General features: G+C 43.8%; 1 protein-coding gene across 1 annotated transcript in view; it reads left to right on the forward strand.

Moving 5' to 3' along the window:
• Window positions 1–16,252, forward strand: part of LOC138276962 (lipoxygenase homology domain-containing protein 1-like) — a 248,745-nt gene extending 232,493 nt beyond the window's left edge. The window contains exons 4-5 of the mRNA XM_069219212.1: window positions 15,997–16,123; window positions 16,230–16,252. Of these exons, the coding sequence (XP_069075313.1) occupies window positions 15,997–16,123; window positions 16,230–16,252 (150 nt within the window). The remainder of the gene's footprint in view (window positions 1–15,996; window positions 16,124–16,229) is intronic.
• Window positions 16,253–21,902: the final 5,650 nt, after the last annotated feature.

Raw genomic sequence — 21,902 nt, forward strand, 5'->3', positions numbered from 1 at the left:
TATAAATCTGAGCATTTCTTATGGGGCTGACACGTCAATTTTGTCAGCATCGCTATTGTAAATGGAGCCCCTGTACCAACAATTTTGCCTGGAGATGATATTGTGGCTTTACAGAAGAATGGTCACAACCTTGATCTGGAAAATTATCCCCTGATAAGCCTGTTCGATAAAAGACAGAAAACCTTCCCGTGTATTACTATCTAGACTTTAAACAAGGACTGAGAACAATAATGTTTTTTCCCAATGACAAGCAGAGTTTAGAAAGAAAGGCAGTACAGTTGACCCTCTGTTTAATTTTCATGTACTTCTTGAAAATATGTTACATGTAGGAAAGAGCCATCATATGTGTTTTTGTGGCCTTATGGTTTGCTTTTGATAACATCCCCTGACACCTTTTATGGAGGTAATACCTCCATGCATTTTGGATCCCCTTTGTTATCTCCTCTGGCCTCCTGAATAGCTTGGATAGGCTTCATTAAGGAAGCATTGTAACCGTCTGTTAGGGACCTGCTGGAGAAACCACAACACTCTTCCTAGTTAATAAAGGCACTAGCCAAGGTTGTTTATTGGCCCCATGTTGTTTTCTGAGTATATGAATCAGGTGATGCAGACAGTCAGTGCATGCACAATTAATGCTTCTGTGCTAGATGGGACAAACATTGCAACCTTTTTTCACAGATGATATCTTACTGATCTCAAAGACACCCCTTGAATCTGGTGGATAAAGTTGACAAGCAGACAAAAGGGTTTATTTATAACCACTGATAAAACTAATTTGATGATGTTTAGACCACACAGAGATTTTAAATATAATTTCAAGTTGGACAATTATTAATTTGAGGATACACAATCACATTGTAATTGTAAATTCTATAGCACTTACTACCCCTGACAAACCACTTTGTGGCGAGTAGCACACACCTCTGGAACCCAAGATTAGAGGTTAACAGTAGAATAGTCTTATGGGTTTTTTGTTTTTTCTTGTGCATTAGTTGCAAAGCTTTGTGTTCTTGATTTCTTGCATGTGTAGTAGAATTTAAAGTAGGGACCGAATGATGGGAATGGTTTTGAAAGGGGAGATAGTAAGTTGTTTTTGTAAGCAGTGGTCAAGCATGCCTGTTAGTTGAATGACATGGTTAGAGAAGGAGCAAGACGTTTGAGAAGGATGTTCATGGTAGTTAGGAATATTAGAGATGAGTCACAGAGAGGAGGGATGGGGCAATGGTTGAAAGGAGGTTTCAAATATCAAAACTGAATTATTTGTGGTGAAGTGGTCATGACATTTCTTAACGTTTTAGTAGTAGGCATAAACACCTCTATACCTGCACCTACACATACATAGAAACAGGAATTATGATATGGTCTTATATACTTCTATAGCTTCTGGTGTAATAAACAATTTCCGTTTCTATAAATGTATTTGCTTATAACAGGAAGCATAGTTCAATGTACGGAGACATGTGTATAATGGCAACCTATACCATGAGAAGCATATTTTGTCATGTATGAGTATACTGCTGTGGTACACTGTTGGTGGTGAGTATGTTCGTCATGTGGAGAATAACCAGCTCTTGACTAATCTTCTGAAGCTAAGATGTTTGACTGTGGATCTTATGTTTGTGGGTAACGAATTCCATAGTTTAGCTGCTTGAACAGTGAAAGATTTACCACCCGTTATTTTCCTTATATGTAGGAATGCTGATGCGAGGAACCATTCTTGAGCATAGGTTCTTTCCTTGAATTTCTTCCTGATGAATAGTGGACCCTTACCATGTATTGCTTTGTGTGTGATACAAAGCAGCTTGATAGCAGATCTTCTGGCAGCTGGTAATTAGTGCAGGGCACTGAAGGCAGGGATGATGTGCGCTTGCAGGAATAAATGTAGGAGGAGTCTAGCAGCAGTATTCTGAAACCTCTGTAATATTTTCATAGTCGACAACAGTGGCGGTTTCTCTTCAAGGGCGTCGGGGCTCCGCCCCCTTTACATTCTCGGTGAAAAATAATGCATGGAAGCAAAGCTGAAACTGCTTCCTTAAAACAATTTGTGAACACAGTGTATATACATGTTAAATTATCTTTCTAAGGCTGCTCTACACTACGAACTGTACTCCTTGCAGTGATGACAGTGGAGTGACGCTTTCCTGGGCAGGCACAAAGTCTAGAGAATTTTGCTGGGCTGACAATCTCACATCCCTGCGGCCTGTGAGGTCACAACTCGGCAAAGACACTGCATCAAGGTTCAGTCTCCACCCCCTGATGACGTGGAGGTAGAGTTAGCTCTGGGCGTTTCAGATTCAAGCCCTCGAGCTCTCGGCCTCCACGTCAATCAGTGAGAGGAGACCATTGTCACCACACCCTTTTCCAACTCGTCACAGGGTGGGGTGGTACCAGACCCTGTGACGAGTGGGGTAGAGACTACAAGCAGGAAGCCACGAAATCGAGTGTGCGCAGTGTGTGAGCTGGACTTTTGAAGACACACTGCGCAGACTCGAGGTGCTGCTTCCCACGCTGCAGTTTATGCTGGATGCCTTTTGAGCTCCGGTATGCCTTAGATTTACTGCCAGCAAGCAGACTCGTGGGGACTGTGAAGCAAAGAGCAAGGTGTTGCACATTGCATGTGCGTCTGTTTATTTTAACTAGTCAGTCCCGACTCACCTAGCTTGAAGCTTCCCTCCATGTCACCAGGTGAGGCAACAAAAATGTCAGCTGGGGGTCATAAATAATGTGAAAGGGTGAATGGGTGTATGTGTGAGTGAATGGATGGATGGCTAATGGATGGATGTGTGAGTGAAAGGGTGGGTGGATGGATGTATGAGTGAAAGGGTGGATAGATGGGTGAGTAAACAGTTGGAGGGTAAAAGTGAAAGGATGGATGTAGGATGGATGAGTAAAAGAATGGATGGATGAGTGAAAGAGAGGATTGATGGGTAAAAGGGCGAATGGATGATTAAGTTCAAGAATGGATGATGGATGGATGAATGAAAGAGAGGGTGAAAGGGTAGGAGGATGGATGAGTGAAAGTGTGGATTGATGATGAGAGAAATTATGGATGCTTGAGTGAGTGAAAGTATGGATGGTTGAGTGAAAAGTCAGATGGATGGATGTGTGAGTGAAAGGGAGGATTGATGGATGGATGAATGAAAGGGTGGATGGATGGGTGAGTAAAAGGGTGGGTGGGTATATAAGTGAAAGGATTGATGTAGGATGGGTGAGTAAAAGAATGGATTGGTGAGTAAAGAAAGGATGGATGAGTGAAAGAGAGGGTGGATGGGTGGATGGATGGATAAAATGGTGGATGGATGAATACATGAAAAAATGGATGGATGAATGAAAGAGAGGGTGAAAGGGTAAATGTATGGATGGGTGGATGAGTGAAAGGGTGGATGGATGATGAGAGAAGGTATGGATGGTTGAGTGATGGTATGGATGGATGGAGTGAAAGTGTGGATAGATGGATGAACGAAGGAATGCACAGATGAGTGAAAGGATGGATGAGTAGAAGAAGGAATTGATGAGTGAAAGTGGGTTGATGCATAGATTAAAGGGTGGATGGGTGGATGAGTGAAAAATGGATAGATGAGTGAAAGGGAGGGTAGATAGATGGATTAAAGAGTGAATTGTTGGGTGAGTGAAAGGTGGATGGATAGGTGGATAATGGATGGATGGATGGAAAGATTATGAGAGATAAAATGATGGGTGGATGAGTGAAAGGATGGCTGAGTGAAAGTATGGATGGATGAGTGAAAGGGAAGGTGGATTGATAAATGGATTAAAGGGTGGATAGATGGATGAGGGAAATAACGGATGGATGAGTGAAAGGTAGGGTCGATGGATTGATGAAAGGGTGGATGGATGAATGAGTGAGTGACTGAAAAGATGGATGTGTGAAAGGATGGATGAATGATAGGTGCATGGATGGATAGGTTTGATGGCTACATATTGAGATGAATGGATAGACTGGAAATGTATGGGTGTTCGGACAGAATGGTGAAAGACTGAATGATGGATGAAAGAATGAATGAATGACAGAATGAAATGGTGGATATCAGCAGGTGAATGGAAGGAGGAAATGGGGAATGGATACAATTAAAACAGGAGCGCTCTTTTGGGAAGGGATGTGATGACTTGCTTTGTTTGCTTGGTGCCATATAGTAAGAGCTTTTGTTCGAAGTGTGTGGTGTTTCAATTTTCTGGCTTCTCCCTTGAACCAGCCACAGAGCAGATATAGTGAACGCTGGGCCAGAAGTCCCCAAAGGGCATGCAAACCCATTAAAACTCCTGCACGGCAAGGTGCCAAGTGTGCGCACAGTTGTGGCCGAAAAAACATGCCAAACACGGTATATGTGGAAACTGCCCATTAACATGTTTAGGGGGCAGTGATGGATTCATACATTAGTGCAAACATGTTGTGTGGCCAGGGAGACAGATTCTCTCCAAACACCACCTTAGTGTTGGTGTAAAAACAGACAGTACAATTAACATGATATATGTGATTTAAAACCATGCTAACCAATGTAGTGCACATAATACTCTATAGGATAACATGTAGTGGATGTACTAAAGTAATCACGTAATATTGCAAAGGAAAGCTGATTCTTCACTAGCCCCCATCCGCTGATCAGTGTTAAGTAGCCCACAATAATGTGGAAATAACATGGATTGTACTTAGAAAAATGGGTTGGTGCCAAATTGAAAACACTGAAATGGTGACTAGCATCCCAAAAATTGCCATGCTCCTCACCCCCCACAATGTGAACCTCTTCCTCCCCCCACCCCGGGCCAATCCCAGCCCCACCACTCTCAAACTTCACCAACCGCCACTGGTCGACAAAGGTGAGCTATGATACAGACTATTAGCACTATCCAGGTTTGATAGGACAAGAGAGAGGGTAGGTTGTACCTTGTGGGGGGATCCCCGGTGAGGGTAGATGTGTCACAGTGTTTTTATTGTGACAAAGATTGATTTGGCTACCTTTTCCACTTCTGTCTTTATTGGAAGCTTGGCTTCCATGGTAATTCCAAGGTCTTTACCTCCTTTGATATGTTTGGTAGTGGCCATAGATTGTCAGGACAGGTACAGAGGTACATAGGTTTTCCATTTGCCACTGGTGAGTATTTCGATTTTGGAGGCATTCATTTTGATCTGGCTCCATGTCATCCATTGATCTTCGGCCCGGCGGTAACTGAAGATCTTTGATGTTTCAATGTTTTTTGGACTCTTCAAATATCTGGACAGTGGGGTAACATCATACATAAAATGGGAAACACATGGATCAAAATTGAGAAATATTTTTACTGTGTGTGGGTGTAACAGCAGGCTTTGTCAGGGAAAAGGGTGGACATTTGACAGCTTCTGCCTTGTGATCAACAATGCCTATTGTCAGAAAGTCTCTAAGGAACAGAAATATGGGTCTATTGCAATGTCACACCTCTCTCGTGACGTAAGAAAAGATTCTTAAAGCATCTACCAAGATTACCTCCCATCACACCCATAGTACCTTTTTTTCCTGTGCCTTAGGATGATGAATGTGTACCGCAGTTAAAATCAGTCATATATTAGGTATATGTATGGGAGATAGTCAAATTATGCCATTAAATAGCCGCACCTCTCAATCTTTTAGGCCTCATGGTTAGTGGATCGGGCTGATTAAGATACGTTTAGATCCTGTCAGGGAAATTAGGTCTGTCACATCTCTGGCCCTCGACTGAGCTCACCACCACTAACACAGCTCCTGAAGAGAGGTAGCTTTCATATAGAACCAAAATACGTAACCAAACTTGAGCCTTATTTGTAGGAGGTGGTGTAGGGTACTGTATTTAGAGTTTAGGGTTGGCCTTTCACATTCAAAATTCTTACTTAAAGTTGGGATATTTTCACAGTCACACTAAAAAAATTCTACAATTGCCTGCACTGGGTTGAAGATGAAATGCACTTCTTGTTCATCTTCCTTGCCACCCAGAGTGCAAAATGGGTACAGCTGTTGCTGAAAGGCGGTGATGGAACTGATGAGGCTGATAGCCTATAGTACTGCAGTGTTCATAGTCTCACATTACCTGATGTCTGCTTGGACAATGATACACATTTTTTAAACCATTGATTACTATGGGGGTCATTCCGACCCTGGCGGTCATGGACCGCCAGGGCCGGGGACCGCGGGAGCACCGCCAACAGGCTGGCGGTGCTCCCAAGGGCATTCTGACCGCGGCGGTACAGCCGCGGTCAGAAACGGAAAACCGGCGGTGTACCGCTGGTTTCCCGTTGCCCTGGGGAATCCTCCATGGCGGCGCAGCTTGCTGCGCCGCCATGGGGATTCTGACCCCCATACTGCCATCCTGTTCCTGTCGGTTTTGGCCGCCAGGAACAGGATGGCGGTCGGGGGTGTTGTGGGGCCCCTGGGGGCCCCTGCAGTGCCCATGCCAGTGGCATGGGCACTGCAGGGGCCCCCGTAAGAGGGCCCCACCAAGATTTTCAGTGTCTGCCATGCATTACAGAAGCATACCTATGGCACTATTCTACTTTTTTGACGCTTGAAGCACTTCCCTGTCAAACAAAGGCTATGCAGTCACCCAGCTACTTAATTTCGCATCACCTTTGTCATGTATTGAAATCAATGGAAACAGCTGCAGTGTTATAAGTCAAAGACATAAACTTTAGGAAAGAGGTATTCCACAACATCCTCACTGTAACACTCTGCACTAACTTCCTACTTCCTTGACTTCTGCATAACACACAAAAATCCATCTGCACACTAGAACCCAAACCTCATCTCTCCATGAGACTGCAATTTTCTATATGTATACAGAAGGCTCTTTGGCCCTACCAGTCTTATGTGGTATGTTAGCGCGTCTGACCTAATTTGGTTTCTTTTTGTTAATTTATAAGGGGACGCGTTAGAGGTTCAATGGACCTTTTGACTGTGCTTAGAGTAGTTCCCACCATCAGCCTCAAATTTCAGTACCAATACATAACAGTATGAATCAATAGGATCAATAATCTTGAGAGTCAGTCATTTCCACACACCATGACCCCTTTGCCATGAATAACCACACCTTTATGTAAAAGTTCAAATGTTTATTTTCCAATATTAACAATGCTAATATCACATAACGTAGTCTCAGAATCAAATGATAAACATACAGAAACAATACTGGTTGACCTGATCTTCTAAAACATCTCAATTCCATCAATGCATGGATCACTACACATTCTAGAGGTACAGTACAAATCAATAGCAAGACTAACTGCAATAGAAATAGCATACCTTTAGATTCAGCAAAGAAAAGACATCAACTGTCGTTAATATTTAGAAAATGTCTTCAGTGAGTCTCCTAACTAACCTTCTGATTAGAATGGCATGTTGGGCTTCATGCACAACTATTTAGTCCACACAAATTTGGAAAAACATCTAACTATGGCTCTATCAAAACTAGCGGTTGGATGCGGCAGCCTTCATCAATTGGACATCCGTTCGGTCAACATGGGCATTGGGACTCAGCAATAAAGTTTAAAATAGAAATGTCTCAGGAACGGACATAATTCAGAATGTCGCATCTCGGCAACAAAGTTAGGAAAAAGTGAGAATGTCTCTTCATGCAGTTTGGAAAAAATATAATTGCCTCCTCTCAGTACAATCTGGCTAAGTTAGATTTCCTAGGACATCTTTCCACGTTGCTATTGCTCTAAGAATCGTATTTTTACATTTAGTCCAATGAAAGTAGAGCCTCAAATCTAATATACAACTAAACTGTCTTTCACATGTCGATGATTGGCTCTTCTTCTCCTGTTCCCATCGTTGGGCTCGTCAGGTAACAACTTTGTATTGCCTTATACTCCAGCCACTGCATCCATTGTTAGTTCCTGGGAACATCGCCTTTACACTCACTAAATTCTACAAAGTATCAATAGCTAGTACAATATATTCTAGCAAGCAGTTCTCATGGGAAAGGCAATTAGCTACTAGCATTTGGTCAACGCGATGGAAAAATACAAGTCTACTTTTCTATGCAGCCTTTTTATGTGGCTTGTTTAGACAATGCAACTTAACATGAGGCCGTGCAACTAGGCCCAAGACCTTGCTAATTTAAGGCCTATGATTATTAGAGCAAATACATAATACATGACCATTATTATAACATACTACTACATTAATCTATAAATGAGCACGAAATTTTACATTCATAAGCAGTTAATAAAGACACTTCATGAATATTGACGGTCACTCAAGTAGGCACATTTTCAGACTTGTGTATTATTTTCTCTATATTAAGTCATTTTCTATGCAGATTTAACATTCAGGATACATGAATATTTATTAGTAAAATGTCAGCATTAACAGGTATACACATATGTAAACAGCGTATGTTCTGCCAAACATATTCCGTACCATACCCTTTGGCCATCCATTCCTACTTGGAGCAATGTATGCCAAATGGCAGTTCTGCATGAGGCTTTACTTGCACATGTGACCACGGCTGGGAGTCTGGGACATCACAGAGTTTAGGACTACTGCCGTATTTCTTAGTGAATTCCAAAATAGAACTATGTTCTGAACATTCGAGTACTTCTACAGAGCATTGTTTCGTTTTTTTTCACACGTTTTTGCCTGGGTCCCAATGTATTACAATACATAAAGGGCCAGATGTATGATTCTGGCCCATTGCGATTCGGTAATTTTTAAGAAATCGCAATTACCGACTCGCAAAGGGCAATGTATCACATTTCTTAAAAATCGCAAATGCAATTACCGAATCACAAATTGCGATACTGGCCCCATTCGCAGCTTCTGAACCAGAAATCGCAATTTGGGAAATGCAAAAGGGCAGGGTGCTGGGGGCCTAAGGCCCCCTCTCCTGCACCCCAACATTTTCTTTTTTTTTTACAATGTAAAGTACACCCATGCCAAAAGGGCATGTGTGCTTTCAATATAAAATGTAAAAATGCAGTTTTACTGCATTTTTAAATTTTGCACCAGGTTACCACCTGGTTGCAGACAATGGTATTTTACATGTGCAAAATACCATTCTGCAAAAAATCGCAATTTGAGATTTTTTGCAGAATAGCCTTGCGACCTGGATTTTGCGAATCGCAATTTGCGATTCGCTAAATCAAGGTTGCAACGCAGAAAATCGCAATTTTTTTGATTTTCATTTTGTGGTCTGCGAATGCCTTTGATGCATTGCAGACCACGATTTTGCACTCGCAAACGCCCGATTTCGCCGTTTGCGAGTGCAAAATCATTTGATACATCTGGCCCTTAGCTCTTCCTGTAAATTAATTAAGGTTAGTTTTTCATTAACATTATTATTAGGTTTCGTATACAAGTGTTTGGCATGTTAATATGAAATACATTAATATACTTTATTTAAATAATGCATTTTGTATTTCTACATACGTTAAGCAGGGCACATGTGAAGGAAGGCCACTGTCTAATGGGTGGCGAAAAAGGTTTTGTAGTCTGCAACAGACTGTAATCAGATCCTTAAATAATACGCTTATAGATATAAACAAATGATTTAGAAACCCCTAAATGAATAAATACAAATATATATGAATATGTATCTTATTCAATAAAAATATAGAACTGTACAGATTTAGTAGTGCACCTCTATGTGCACTTTCCAATGTGCTTATGACCTCACCTAGCACATCTCTCATGGATTTTGTATAACATCACGGATATCTGAAATTACATCACTGACCACAACACTATGCATAACGAGGTTGTGAGTTGTAGTTTCTCCAGTTGCCTATAACTGGTGTGTTTCAGTGGTTTATATCCTTTAGAACGTTTTGTTTTAACTGAGATTTTCACCTAGCTATAACATTACATTAACCTTTGTTTTTTTTCAGTAAATATTTGTGTATAAGTAATATTTCTTTATTAAATTCAATGGATTCCAGAGGATGGGGTCCTTGGGGCAGAAAATGGCTCAGGAACCTGAGCCACAAGCTTCCTCTCCATAAAGAATATATCTGGTCCTGGGAAAGGGTTCCCGGGGCTATAATAGGCCTGGGCGGGGGGCCATGCGGCTATGCAAAGGCTGTGCGCAGCATGGGGTTGGCTGCCTGTGGGACGACAGGCCAGGCCCTGTTGCCAACTCCCTGCTGTGTAAGGCCTTTGGCTGTGTGCAGCCTGGGGTTGGCCGCCTGTGCGGTGTTTGCCGCAGGGCCTGGCCACAGGCCATGCCCTAGCCATGCGCGGAGGGGGGTGGCTTTATGTATGATGATAAAATATTACTTGATGTTAAAAAAACATAGAAATTCACTGAAAAACAAAGGTTAAAGTAACATTATAGAAAGGCGTGATAAAAAGATCTGTTTTTGTTTAAAAAAAGAAAAAAATTAAAAACCTACTATAAAATCCCATGGCTTAAGCGACATTATCGGTAGCGCTTTGAACAAAAAAATGACAGAAGTTCACCAGTTATAGTTAGGAGAGGTGACTAAAACTCTAGTTTTTTCTTTTTAAACAAAAATGTATCTTTTTATCACACCAAAGTATAATGCTACTCACAGGATCATTTCCAATGAATTTATTAATGAGCAGATGCGTTTCGGCTAACACCTTTATCAATGCTTCACTATAAATGGCAGTTGATTTCACAGTACTTTTAAAAGGTGTTTCGCACTCCCATTGGCAAATCGCCTTGGTCCACATTGACTGTTGACAGCCCCCGTCGACACCCAGGATTGATGTTGGCTGAGCAATCAGGGAGACTGCAGGGGCATTGAGCCTTCCCCCATGGCCACCAACATGAGACAGTGTTATGGTACCGCATGGGACTGAGGCAACCACCAAATAAAAAAGTGTGCTGGGCCCCTGCCGTCGCCTAATATGAGTGTTGACTGGGAAGCTCGCTAGGCTGCAGGGTCTTTGAGGCTCCTCTCACAGCCTCCAACAATGGCAAACATTGGATCTCCCAGTGGGACCAGGACACATAAAAATAAATTTAATAATGTGGCGAGAAGCCACAAAGAAAAGTAATAAATGAGTGACTGGAGCCTCCTGGGCAGGGAACACAATATTGTTTCTTCTCTATAACTGCATTACATAACAAACAGTTGGACAGATGGAATATATTATGCATCACATACGGTGAAGTGGACAGTTCTCAGGGCCAAATATAGTAATGTGAGTGTCTGTGAAAGTGCCCCAGATGGCACTTACTGGTAGATTTCAGAAGTGCCCTCTTGGATAACAGACATTAAGGACTTATTTTGCTGACTATGGAAACCTACAACTTGACTGAGTACAGTCAGAGAATAATTGACCAAGCAGAAAGGAATAGTGGCATGGTGAACAGACGCTCGAGTGTCACTGGCCTACCAAGGAACCCCCGCAACAACAATGAACAAGTGGCAGCCCAATCAGCAGTACACCAGGCATGCCTCTGAAATCACAAGCATGACACCCAGGCTCAGATAACACAAATGCCAGTGAGAAAGTAGAAGAAAAAAATAATACTATGTACCAAAAAAGAAGTCAATATCCCCACCAGCAGGCTGGCTAGGCAAAGCTGTTTACACTGCCTCGAAAAAACTGGCAGATCCTCGAAGAACCAGCTCCCATTGCCCTAAATGAAGAATATGCCCAGTAATGGAGCCCCCCCTCCACTAAGAGGAACCCAGAAAGTAAACCAAAGTGACCTCCAGACTGTGAGAAAAAAGCCCATCCTGCAGTGGCCTGGCTGTCAGAAAGGCAAACCCCAACAGTGGGACACAATTATCTACAGGAGAAGTGAAGCCCTTCCTCAATGCTGCAGAACAGGAGAGTGTGTCGTATTTCCCAGCCAAGTGAGAGGGAAAAGGAGGCTCCATAAACTTGGAGAATAACATCAGTTAAAACTAGGCAATTACCCAGCAAGTAGGCTCCTTCTCCTGCCCAGTGGTAGAATAGAAGTGGCATTGAAGAGGTTAAAATAAAAATCAGATGTCTCACAACAGCAGCTACCTTTTATAATGGAACCATCTACCAGACATCGCAGCCCAAAATCAATGGGCTGGACTTGGCAGGCAGTGCCGTCTATGTCTGATCCCCACCCAGTGTTTCCAGGAGCATGTTGAAGCGGAGGATGGGAATAAAAACATGAGGCAATTCTCAGTGTGCATGCCAGCAGTTTCACCCATCTCATCATAGTTAAGGTATCTGAGCGGGGTGGAGTAGGAACTGTGCAGCGTGAAACTGCCTTTGGCACGGAAAACACAAACTTCAAACAAGATCAGTGAGAAAAGAGCATGCATAGTTTCAATCATTGATCATCATCTCAGGGCAAAGGCAAAACAAAACAGGTGATTCTTTGGTGATCTGGAGTCTTCTAGGTAAATGGGGAGGAGTCTAAATTGTAAATATACAAGGGCAGTATCCAATACGTGGAAGAGGGAGAGGGGCAGCATTCTTCCTACAAATAACATAGAGGGTTATCTGTCTTGGTTTAAGGACTCATCTTGTGAATTTAAGGATAGGTACAATTCATGAGAATGTCCTTGTGATGATGCCTCTAATTGTCACAGGTGGAAATGCAGTCAACAGTTATAGTAATTGGAACTGAATATTGATGAACTGATATGTTGTCTAAGGGCCTGATTTAAGCCAATCAGCCGTGGCAGCTGACCCTAATACCTTTTCAAGTCAATGGCGTTCCGACTGCTGTATTTAGATGGATTGGGGTTGAGGCGCTGACTGCTAGGATTCAGTGGTCTTCTTAGGAGCCAGGCTGGCAGGTTCCCCCCGACCATATTTAGATGTTACAGTCCTGCAGATGGTCTACTGGCGATGGGTTGCTGATGGGGGAGGTCGTTGTGGGACTCAATGGACATGGAGAAACTACAGTGACTGTGGAATAGAGATAAGTCACACAGACACTGTACCCTAGCCATATGTGTCCACCTGCACAACACACTACACAACATACACACTATCATTCACTGACAATCCACCACAACACATACATGCCAAAAACACAGATCGCCATGCATCCGTAACACAGCCTACACATACACACAATATTGACACTACAACCACACATCACACAACCACAACAACCAACACGACTACACCCTCATCTATACAAACACACACATACAAAGCACAAGTACACACATCACAACATTGACCATTACGCAACACTGCTCACCTCAATGTTACATACAGCAATACAACATGCAACCTAACACACACAACTTTAGACCCATAGGCAAGTGGCACACATAGTGACACAACCATATCACCCACAACAGCTCCCTCTACCTCAACCAATCAGTCCAATCTCACACACACACACAGATACACATGCTGAACTTAACACACAACTGGAAGCACAACATTACAGGTAGAGGCCACTTTGCAATGTGGACACATGGACCTAGTTGACAAATGTGATGTAAACGTTATTGTGTTGCCAGCATTCATTTGACAATGAATACTGACCTGAAAATTGCATTTGTATATGTGTGCGATATGTGTCTTGTACCATTGTGCCACCATCAATGTCTGACACAATTGTATTCTCGACATATGCATGTCACAGTTATTTAAAAAAATTACTGACATGCATATGGCTGCAGTGGTCTTGACCTCATGTACAGTGACCCCACAATGTACCCAGGAATCTCCAACCTTTGTGTCTGGTGATGGAGGGAAGGGGGTTGTGTTTTCTCTGTGGTTCAGTGGCAGCAGCGACGGAAGGGCTTGTCCAGTCGTGTCCAATCAGAAACGGAAGTGAAATCAGGAAAGAGGGTAGATTGCTACCTCATTACCCTTCCAAACCGCCAACTCCGGTGTGGAGGTGACTCCGCCACAGTTGACTTGGCGGGAAGGCACATCATGATCTGCTCAGCGAGCAGGGTGGATGATGTCCTGCTACCAACCACTATTTCCAATGGTCCTGTCAATACGGGTGGAGATTCCTGGTGGAAACAGTGGGTCTCAGTCTGTCTATTGCCTATGGGACCAACAACATCTAAAGCAGTTGGGCGGACTGCGAAGGCAGCAGATGGGTTTTCTGCTGGAAACCAACAGCGGAACCTTTACCGTCAAGATCTAAGTCAGGCCCTAAGTCTTTATGACCCAAATAGATTTTAATTCCATCAACATTTTTCATTGTTATTGTAGTATACACACCCTGCACTTTTTCAATTGTCACTCACTGTGTGATCACCTAAGCATTATTATGAAGCAGTAAATATATTGGTTTGTGTGAGTCTGTGGGCCTTAATTGTGATCATGTATAATCTTAAACTCAACATTGCTTCTTCTAAGTGATTGATTATTGGACATGTAATTTGCTTTCTTCCCACATAACTGTTATTTTTATGCGATTGATTGCTCCTGGTTCCAGATAGTTTTGGCTGCCCCTTTTTCTTTTAAACAGTATCCATTTACACCTGAAGGCAAGAGGATTTCAGTGCTTGGGAAGGTTTTGCTAACTGGCTGCATTGATACTGTGAAAGGAAACACACAACTCTCGATAGTGCATAGAAGTCCAATATGCATTTAATGCAAAATAGCCAGCGAGCAATCAGCAATAAAGGAAGAAGATTGCCATTTCAACGGACCAGAGCTTCACCCTTTTGTCTGTTGGAACATGTGATGCAAACGTCCAATCACTTTTCAGTTATATTTATACAACTTTTCTCAATAAAAGTGAATTGAAGCATGCCAAAATGGAATCTTGTAGATAGCACTAGTGAGCATGTGCCAAGAGTTTCTCCTAGAAAGGAATGTAAGAAAACCTTGGGCAAGAGTTGCAGTTAGAACTAAGAGGAGCTGAGGCTACTATTTACTAAAATCCCCATTTTGTTGTGCCAACTCCACAATGAATCTACGCTTTAATAGAAGGGTTCGGCAGAAATGTGCAGTGTACAACATGGCACAAAATAACTTTTATACTTTTAAACAGCATGTTAATGGGCAATGATCCGAAGGCCTTTGTGGTCTCTAACCTAGCACAGAAATGAAATCACAAATGATTAATGAAATGTAATTAAACATTTTAAGGCAGGCTTATTCAGTCAGTAGCTCATGAGCTTCTGGTAGCTCTCCATCTTCCTATAAGTAGCTCTCCTGTGTGTAGCCCAGGAAAATAAATTAGACATTTTTGCTTGGTTAAATTAATCTATGAAGAGCAAAATTGAAAAGTAAAAAATGTGTGTATTTTCAGTATTCATGAACCTATGTTGGGAGAAAAACTGATGAATTTCCACACTATATTTAAAACTGATATTTGAGTGATAAAAGTCAAGCCGTTTTGGGGAGACTGTTACCAATACTATTAATTTGGTCAAAGGGGCACTGCAGCTATGTCTTTCATGTATTACCCATGGAGATGCATTCCTCATTGACAAAGGATTTTTCAATATGACTGCTGGTAACTGTGCCTGATGCACAGAGGTTTTTTCTGCTAGTAATCTTGCATATGGTTGCTTCTAATGTTAATTTTGTCTGGGGTAGTGCTACTATAGCTCTAATAATATTAGTAGCTCAGGAGAATTTTCATTGAACATATTATGCTCCTGTTACATGAAACGTTGGAGCCCCCTGTTAAGGCATACAAGAGAATTGGTATTTTTTTTATTAAAATTGTTTAAAATAAGGCACGCACAGCAAGTTAAATTTACTTTCTTGATATAAACTTTGGGTTAGTGTGGGTGCACAAGGTCTACATCTCAAGCAAAGGAAAACACTATTCCCTTACTAATTGCAACACAGATTATTTTATTTTTAATGTACGACACACCATTCTTCACTTATATTATTCCTTATTTGTAACCTTATTTGGAGGTGTAATTCGCAACTTTACAATCAGTCTCAAACAATTTCGTCACATTTATTAGTTTAAAGCACCACAGGTGCGGTACGAAGATGACACTTTCAGTTCGATTCACTATTTTTGAGGGAACTGTATGTGAAAAGGTGTGTTTCACTATTTACTGCGCATGGAAACATGTCGAGTGAAGTTAAACAAGTAATGTATTTTCCTTTCACGTTTGCATTTTAGGTGAGGCTTCAGCATAAACAAAATAAGGATATACTTGAATTTCCGTTTCTTCGGAACTTCTCGGACAGTGAAGGGTGTGCCGTGGCTGAACTTCCTGTTCTGATGACTGGAAGCACTAATCTATCAGGTATTTTGAATGGTTGCAGAATGCTTGAAGTGACAAACAGTAGAACAACAATTAACTGTGTTTAAATGTTTTATCCTCTAAGACACACTTTAAATTATACTCTTAGGTAGTCTTCTGACACTTTTGTGACAGTTTAAGATATTTTACCTTGGTTTATTACATTCTTAAAGTGAGAAATATGATTAAATGTACTGCAGTCCCCACATTTTTTTGCAACTCTAAACACTGTTAAATGTCAAAATAAAACCCGGACACATGTTTTTTCGGAAAAGATTGTATATGGACAATGGGATGTTTTCTGTGTTTTTTGCCTCATTCTAACCTCCTGGTGAACAGTGATGCCTTTCTTTTATGATGAAATGTCCTCGGAACCAAAAAGGTTCGTTACAGCTTTTTTTAAATTTCATTTACAGCATTTAAAAATGTATTTTAATAATTTGAACACCTTCAAACGTGGAGTTGTGTATCTGAATGAAACACAGGACCTTTAGGACTTTTATTAAAAAATAAACAAATATGCATGTTATTGAAATACATTATAGAGTGGCAGTAGCCACTCTGTAGTTCTAGTTCGGATTCCCAGATAAAGGAATTTCCTCGGATTTTGGACCGCTAATAATTTTGTGTCCAGTTGATGAATCTACGCAAAACTTTGCAGCCCCTTCGCTTTTTCTACATTGGCAGACCATGCAAAGTTTCACGGTGATTGGTCAAGAGAGTGCAGAGAAAACAGGAAGTTGCAATGTAAAGGGTCTGGGGTTTGCTCGAGTTAGAGCTATTAGTGTTGTAAGTTCCTAACTGAACTTTTCTTGCCACATAAATTGAAAATGAAAAGTAAAACAGTTGACATAAGCAAGCCTATTCAAAGCGCCACGGTCGCCATTAGCGTGAGCACGAAGGAGAGACACAAAAGGAAAAAGAAGTTCACTCACAGTCAAATATATCTGAAAATATGCAATTATCCATGTACCAGGGTCGACGGCCAAGGCGGTAACAAACCTGCCCCAACAATGGACAAACGTAAATCATTTACCTATGGTAACAAAGGATTTTTTAAAGGCAAGCCCAAGAACGAGTGATAGTGATGGGCGTGAGGATGGCGTGGTTAAAAGCCAACAGATAGATTGCAACACGTCAGAGTGCTTGCATGCTCGACCCAAAAAAAGGGAGGATTCCAAAACACTTTTTTCCACAAAGCATTTTCCATAGACTGTTGTATTGGACATAGTGCGAAAACGAACAGTCGGATTTCCATGAAATTTGGCAGGATTGTAGATTATGGGAAGAATATTACCCTTTTTTGGAACTAGAGGAAAGTAGGTTAATTATTTTTTAAGTTCTAAAGCCTTTTAACTTAGTGATATCTGTGACCATTGTAGTTTCATGAAATTTCGTGAAAGTACCACGGTACCTGCCGATGACAAGGCACTATGTGATTGGCTAATGACTGCTTTTACAAAAGCAAAAGGCAGCCATGTCGTTTTAGGTGAACTTTGGCTTTGTTCTGGGTTAAGGCCTTAGTTATAAGTTTTAGGTTTAATAGTGTTTTCCCTACCTATCACCTCCTAATTAAAGTGCTAAGAGGTAGGGAACATAAATTTCAAGTAAAAAAAAATAAAAGATTAAAAAATAGAAAGCAGTCTGCAGAGTACCACAGTAGTACCTACAAATTAGAACACAATTATTTTTTATTGTGATTTTCTGTAAAGTGGTTTAAAAACGTACACTTACACTTTTGCACTCTAAGCCACTCCACTGTACACTACATCACCATACGCCATTCCACTCTACAACACTCAACTGTACGCTAGTAAACTTTAAACAGCTCCACGCCACGTCACTCCTGTGTTCACCATTCCACACTACACTATTCCTTTCTACACCTCTCCACACCATTCCACTCTACGCATCTTCACTGTACACCACTCCACTCTTCATCACTATGCAGCACTTGACTCTGACACTGCACTGTACACTATTACGCCGTACACCACTGTATGCCACTCCAAAGTATGTCACTCCTATCCTAACTCCACTCTATGCTATTCCACTCTTCGCAGCTCCACTCTATGCCACTCCACTAAGTGCCACACCACTATGCCCTATTCCACTCTACTTGACACTACTCCATTCTACACTATTCTACTGTATGCTAGTGCACTCTGCCTCACTCCACTCTATGCTATTTCACTCTACATCACTGTACTCTGCACCAATTTACTCTGCGCTATTCTACTCTACACAACTTCATTCTGTCACTCCAATATACACTGTTCAACTATATGCAACTGCACTATTCGCCACTCCAGACTACTCTATTGCACTGGATGCAACTCCACTCTGTGCCACTCCACTGTACGTGACTCCACTGTATGCCACTCCACTGTACGTGACTACACTCTACTTTACTCCACTGTACACCATACTAATCTACCCCACTCCACTCTACACAACTCCCCTGTTCGCCCCTGCTCTCTATGCTATTTCAGTGTACGCTTCTCTACTGTATGTTATTCCACTGTATGCCATTCCACTCTGTGCCACTCCCCTGTACACTATTCTACTGTGCAACAGTCCAATCTACCCCATTTCATTCTATGCCACCCCACTCTACACCACTCCACTGTATGCCACTCCACTACACTCAGCGCCACTCCTCGCGACTCCACTGTACATAACTTGACTCCACTCTGCCACTCCTCTGTACACTATTATACTATGGCCCTCATTACGACCTTGGCAGTCAGTGATAACGTGGTGGTAATACCGCCAACAGGCCGCCGGTAATAAATATGAAATTATGACCAAGGTGGAAACCGCTCAGACTGACAGCCACTTTAACACACTGACAGCCAGGGCGAAATCAACAGGCACCATGGCAGTAACCGCCTACAACCAGGCGGAAGACAATGTTCCGCCCACTGTATTATGAAAAACCAATCTGCCACCTTTTCCGGGCAGTACCAACAACATCAAAAGCCTGGCGGAAACACTGCACAGAAGGGAAATGACTGACCTCTGGAGACAAGAGGAAGAACCACACCGCCATGGAGCCCGAGTTGCATGTGTTCCCCATGCTCTTTTACCTTCTGCTCCATTACGAACACCAACGCCGGCGAAGAAGACCATGGTGTGTACTGCCACCAAGCACACAGGGGAAGGGGGGAAGAAAAAGAGAGTGACACACACACGCAACACGCAACACCCCCACCCCCAACACCATACACACAAGCAGATGCAGTAACATTACCTCTACACCCCGTACCCGTAAGAAATAATGCAAGGACAAAAGGAATTGATTAAAGCGAGTGTAATAAGATAAAATACTATAAATACGTGCTTCAAAATCAAAAAGTATAGGGCCACATTACAAAGTCCAAGGCCCCACCTTACTCCTGCAACAACATGGAGAAAACACTGCAGGGGCATCAGGTCGAAAATAGACAGGCACCTCAAGGGGCCGGGGGATGGGGGGGATCCTCAGCCAGAAGATGGTACAACGCCACTGGTCCTGTGCTTGGTCCTTGGGAGTGCAAGGCCACAGTCTTTCAAGTGGGTGATTTGCCCACTGCTTGGTCCTGGGGAGTGCAAGGCCACAGCCTGACAAGTGGGTGATTTGCCCACTGCTTGGACCTGGAGAGTGCAAGGCCACAGTCTCTCAGGTGGGTGATTTGCCCACTGCTTGGTCCTGGGGAGTGCAAGGCCACAGACTGACAAGTGGGTGACTTCTACCACTGGTTCTGGAGGGGGCATTGTGCCCAGTGAGCTTCATCCTGTGGAGGATGGGGTGAGTGCATGGCTTCTCCCACTGGTTCTGAAGGGGGCATTGTGCCCAGTGAGTTTCATCCTGTGGAGGATGGGGTGCGTGTATGACTTCTCCCACTGGTTCTGGAGGGGGCATTGTGCCCAGTGAGCTTCATCCTGTGGAGGATGGGGTGAGTGTATGGCTTCTCCACTGGTTCTGGAGGGGGCATTGTGTCCAGTGAGCTTCATCCTGTGGAGGATAGGGTGAGTGGATGGCTTCTTCCACTGGTTCTGGAGGGGGCATTGTGCCCTGTGATGGGGATCTTCGGGAATGCAAGGTCACAGTCTCTCACCTGGGTGTCAGACCCACAGGATTTGCTGGGCCAGGCCACACAAGAGCCCATGAACGCAGGACTACATACTGTCCGCCAGCGGTGATGGCTGCTCACTGGTGGCAGTGGTGGTGCTGCTGGTGGATCTTGCAGTGGTGGGGGGAGGCTCCAGCCCTTCCCCTGCAGCCTCGGACGGCTGCCCACTGGGGCTGCTGCTGCTGGCAGTGGTGCTGGTGATGGTGCTGGCAGTGGTGGGGGGAAACTCCAGCCCTTCCTCTGCAGCCTCGAACGGCTGCCCACTGGGGCTGCTGCTGCTGGCAGTGGTGCTGGTGGCGGTGCTGGTGGTGGTGCTGGCCGTAGTGGGGGGAGGCTCCACACCATCCCCTGCAGCCTCGGATGACTGTCCCACCATGGTTGGTGGTGCGGGCTCCGACTGAGTCCCAGCACCAGGCCTCTTGTCCTTTCTGCCTGCGGGTGCCAAACCCTTGCCCTTCCTGCCAGCAGCTGGGGGTGGCTTCTTGCTCCTTTTGGCAGCAGCTGGGGACTGCTCCTTGCCCTTCCTTTTTGGAGCCGGGGATTGCTCCTTGCCCTTCCTTGGAGCAGCTGGGGGTGCCTCCTGACCCTTCCTTGCAACAGCTGTTGGTGCCTCCTTGCCCTTCCTTGCAGCACTTGGTGCAGGCACCCTTTCAGTGTGGCAGCCTGGTGCCCTGGATCCTCTCCCACCTGGAGTAGCTGTAGACACTACTGTGCCCGTGCTGGTGGCTGAGGAGCTTGCCTGGGTTTTGACCACCCTGGCCTGATGTGAGGCACGGGGTAAGGGATAGGGAAGTGGTCAGTGGTGGAGAGGAAAAGCTTCTTAGGGATATTGGGGTAGGAAGAGGGAGATGGTTTGGGAGTGGAGGAAGAGGAAGTGGTGGTAGGAGGTGTCTGTCTGCTGTGTTTGGGTGCAGGTGCATGGGCTGGATGCTGTTGTGAGGTGGATGGCTGTTGGGTGTTTGAGTGCTTGCGTTTGTGTACTTTGGGAGGAGGGGGCACAGACACAGCGGGAGAGGACACAGGGGTCGTGTGCATGGAAGTGGGGGTGGTGATTGCCAGTGAAGGGCGTGTACTGTTAGGTGTGCTGGTGATGGAGGTAGTGGATGAGGATGTAGTGCATACAGGTGTGAGTGGAGACGAAACTGGGAGGGAGGTGGAAAACAAGGAGGAGGGGGCCACAGTGGAGGCAGTGGATGTTGGTATGTCTGCTTCTGGATGGTGTTTGTGTGAGTGCCTGTGGGGTGAAGTGTGGTGCTTGTGTTTGCCATGTCCAATCTTGTGTGTTGTCCTGGGTGCATGCTCGTCTGACTGTGTGCTTGGGATAGGTTGGGGTTGAGGGGAATGGGATTGGGTAGAGGAAGTTGGAGGGGGGAGGTTTGAAAAAGGGACAACGGCTGCCATCAGAGAGGAGGCCAGAGCCTGGATTGATCTGTGTTGGGCTGCCATGATAGTGTGAATTGCCTCCAGGAATGCATTTGTCTGTTGCATTGGGGCTGCCAGCCCCTGGATGGCATTCACAATGGTTGACTGCCCAACAGAGATGGATCTCAGGAGGTCAATAGCCTCCTCACTCAGGGCAGCAGGGCTAACTGGGGCAGGGCCTCAGGTGCCTGGGGCGAAGGAGATGCCCACCCTCCTGGGTGAGCAGGCACAGGAAACTCACTGAG

Source organism: Pleurodeles waltl, chromosome 2_2, assembly GCF_031143425.1.
Source record: "Pleurodeles waltl isolate 20211129_DDA chromosome 2_2, aPleWal1.hap1.20221129, whole genome shotgun sequence".
NCBI classification, from domain to species: Eukaryota; Metazoa; Chordata; class Amphibia; order Caudata; family Salamandridae; genus Pleurodeles; species Pleurodeles waltl.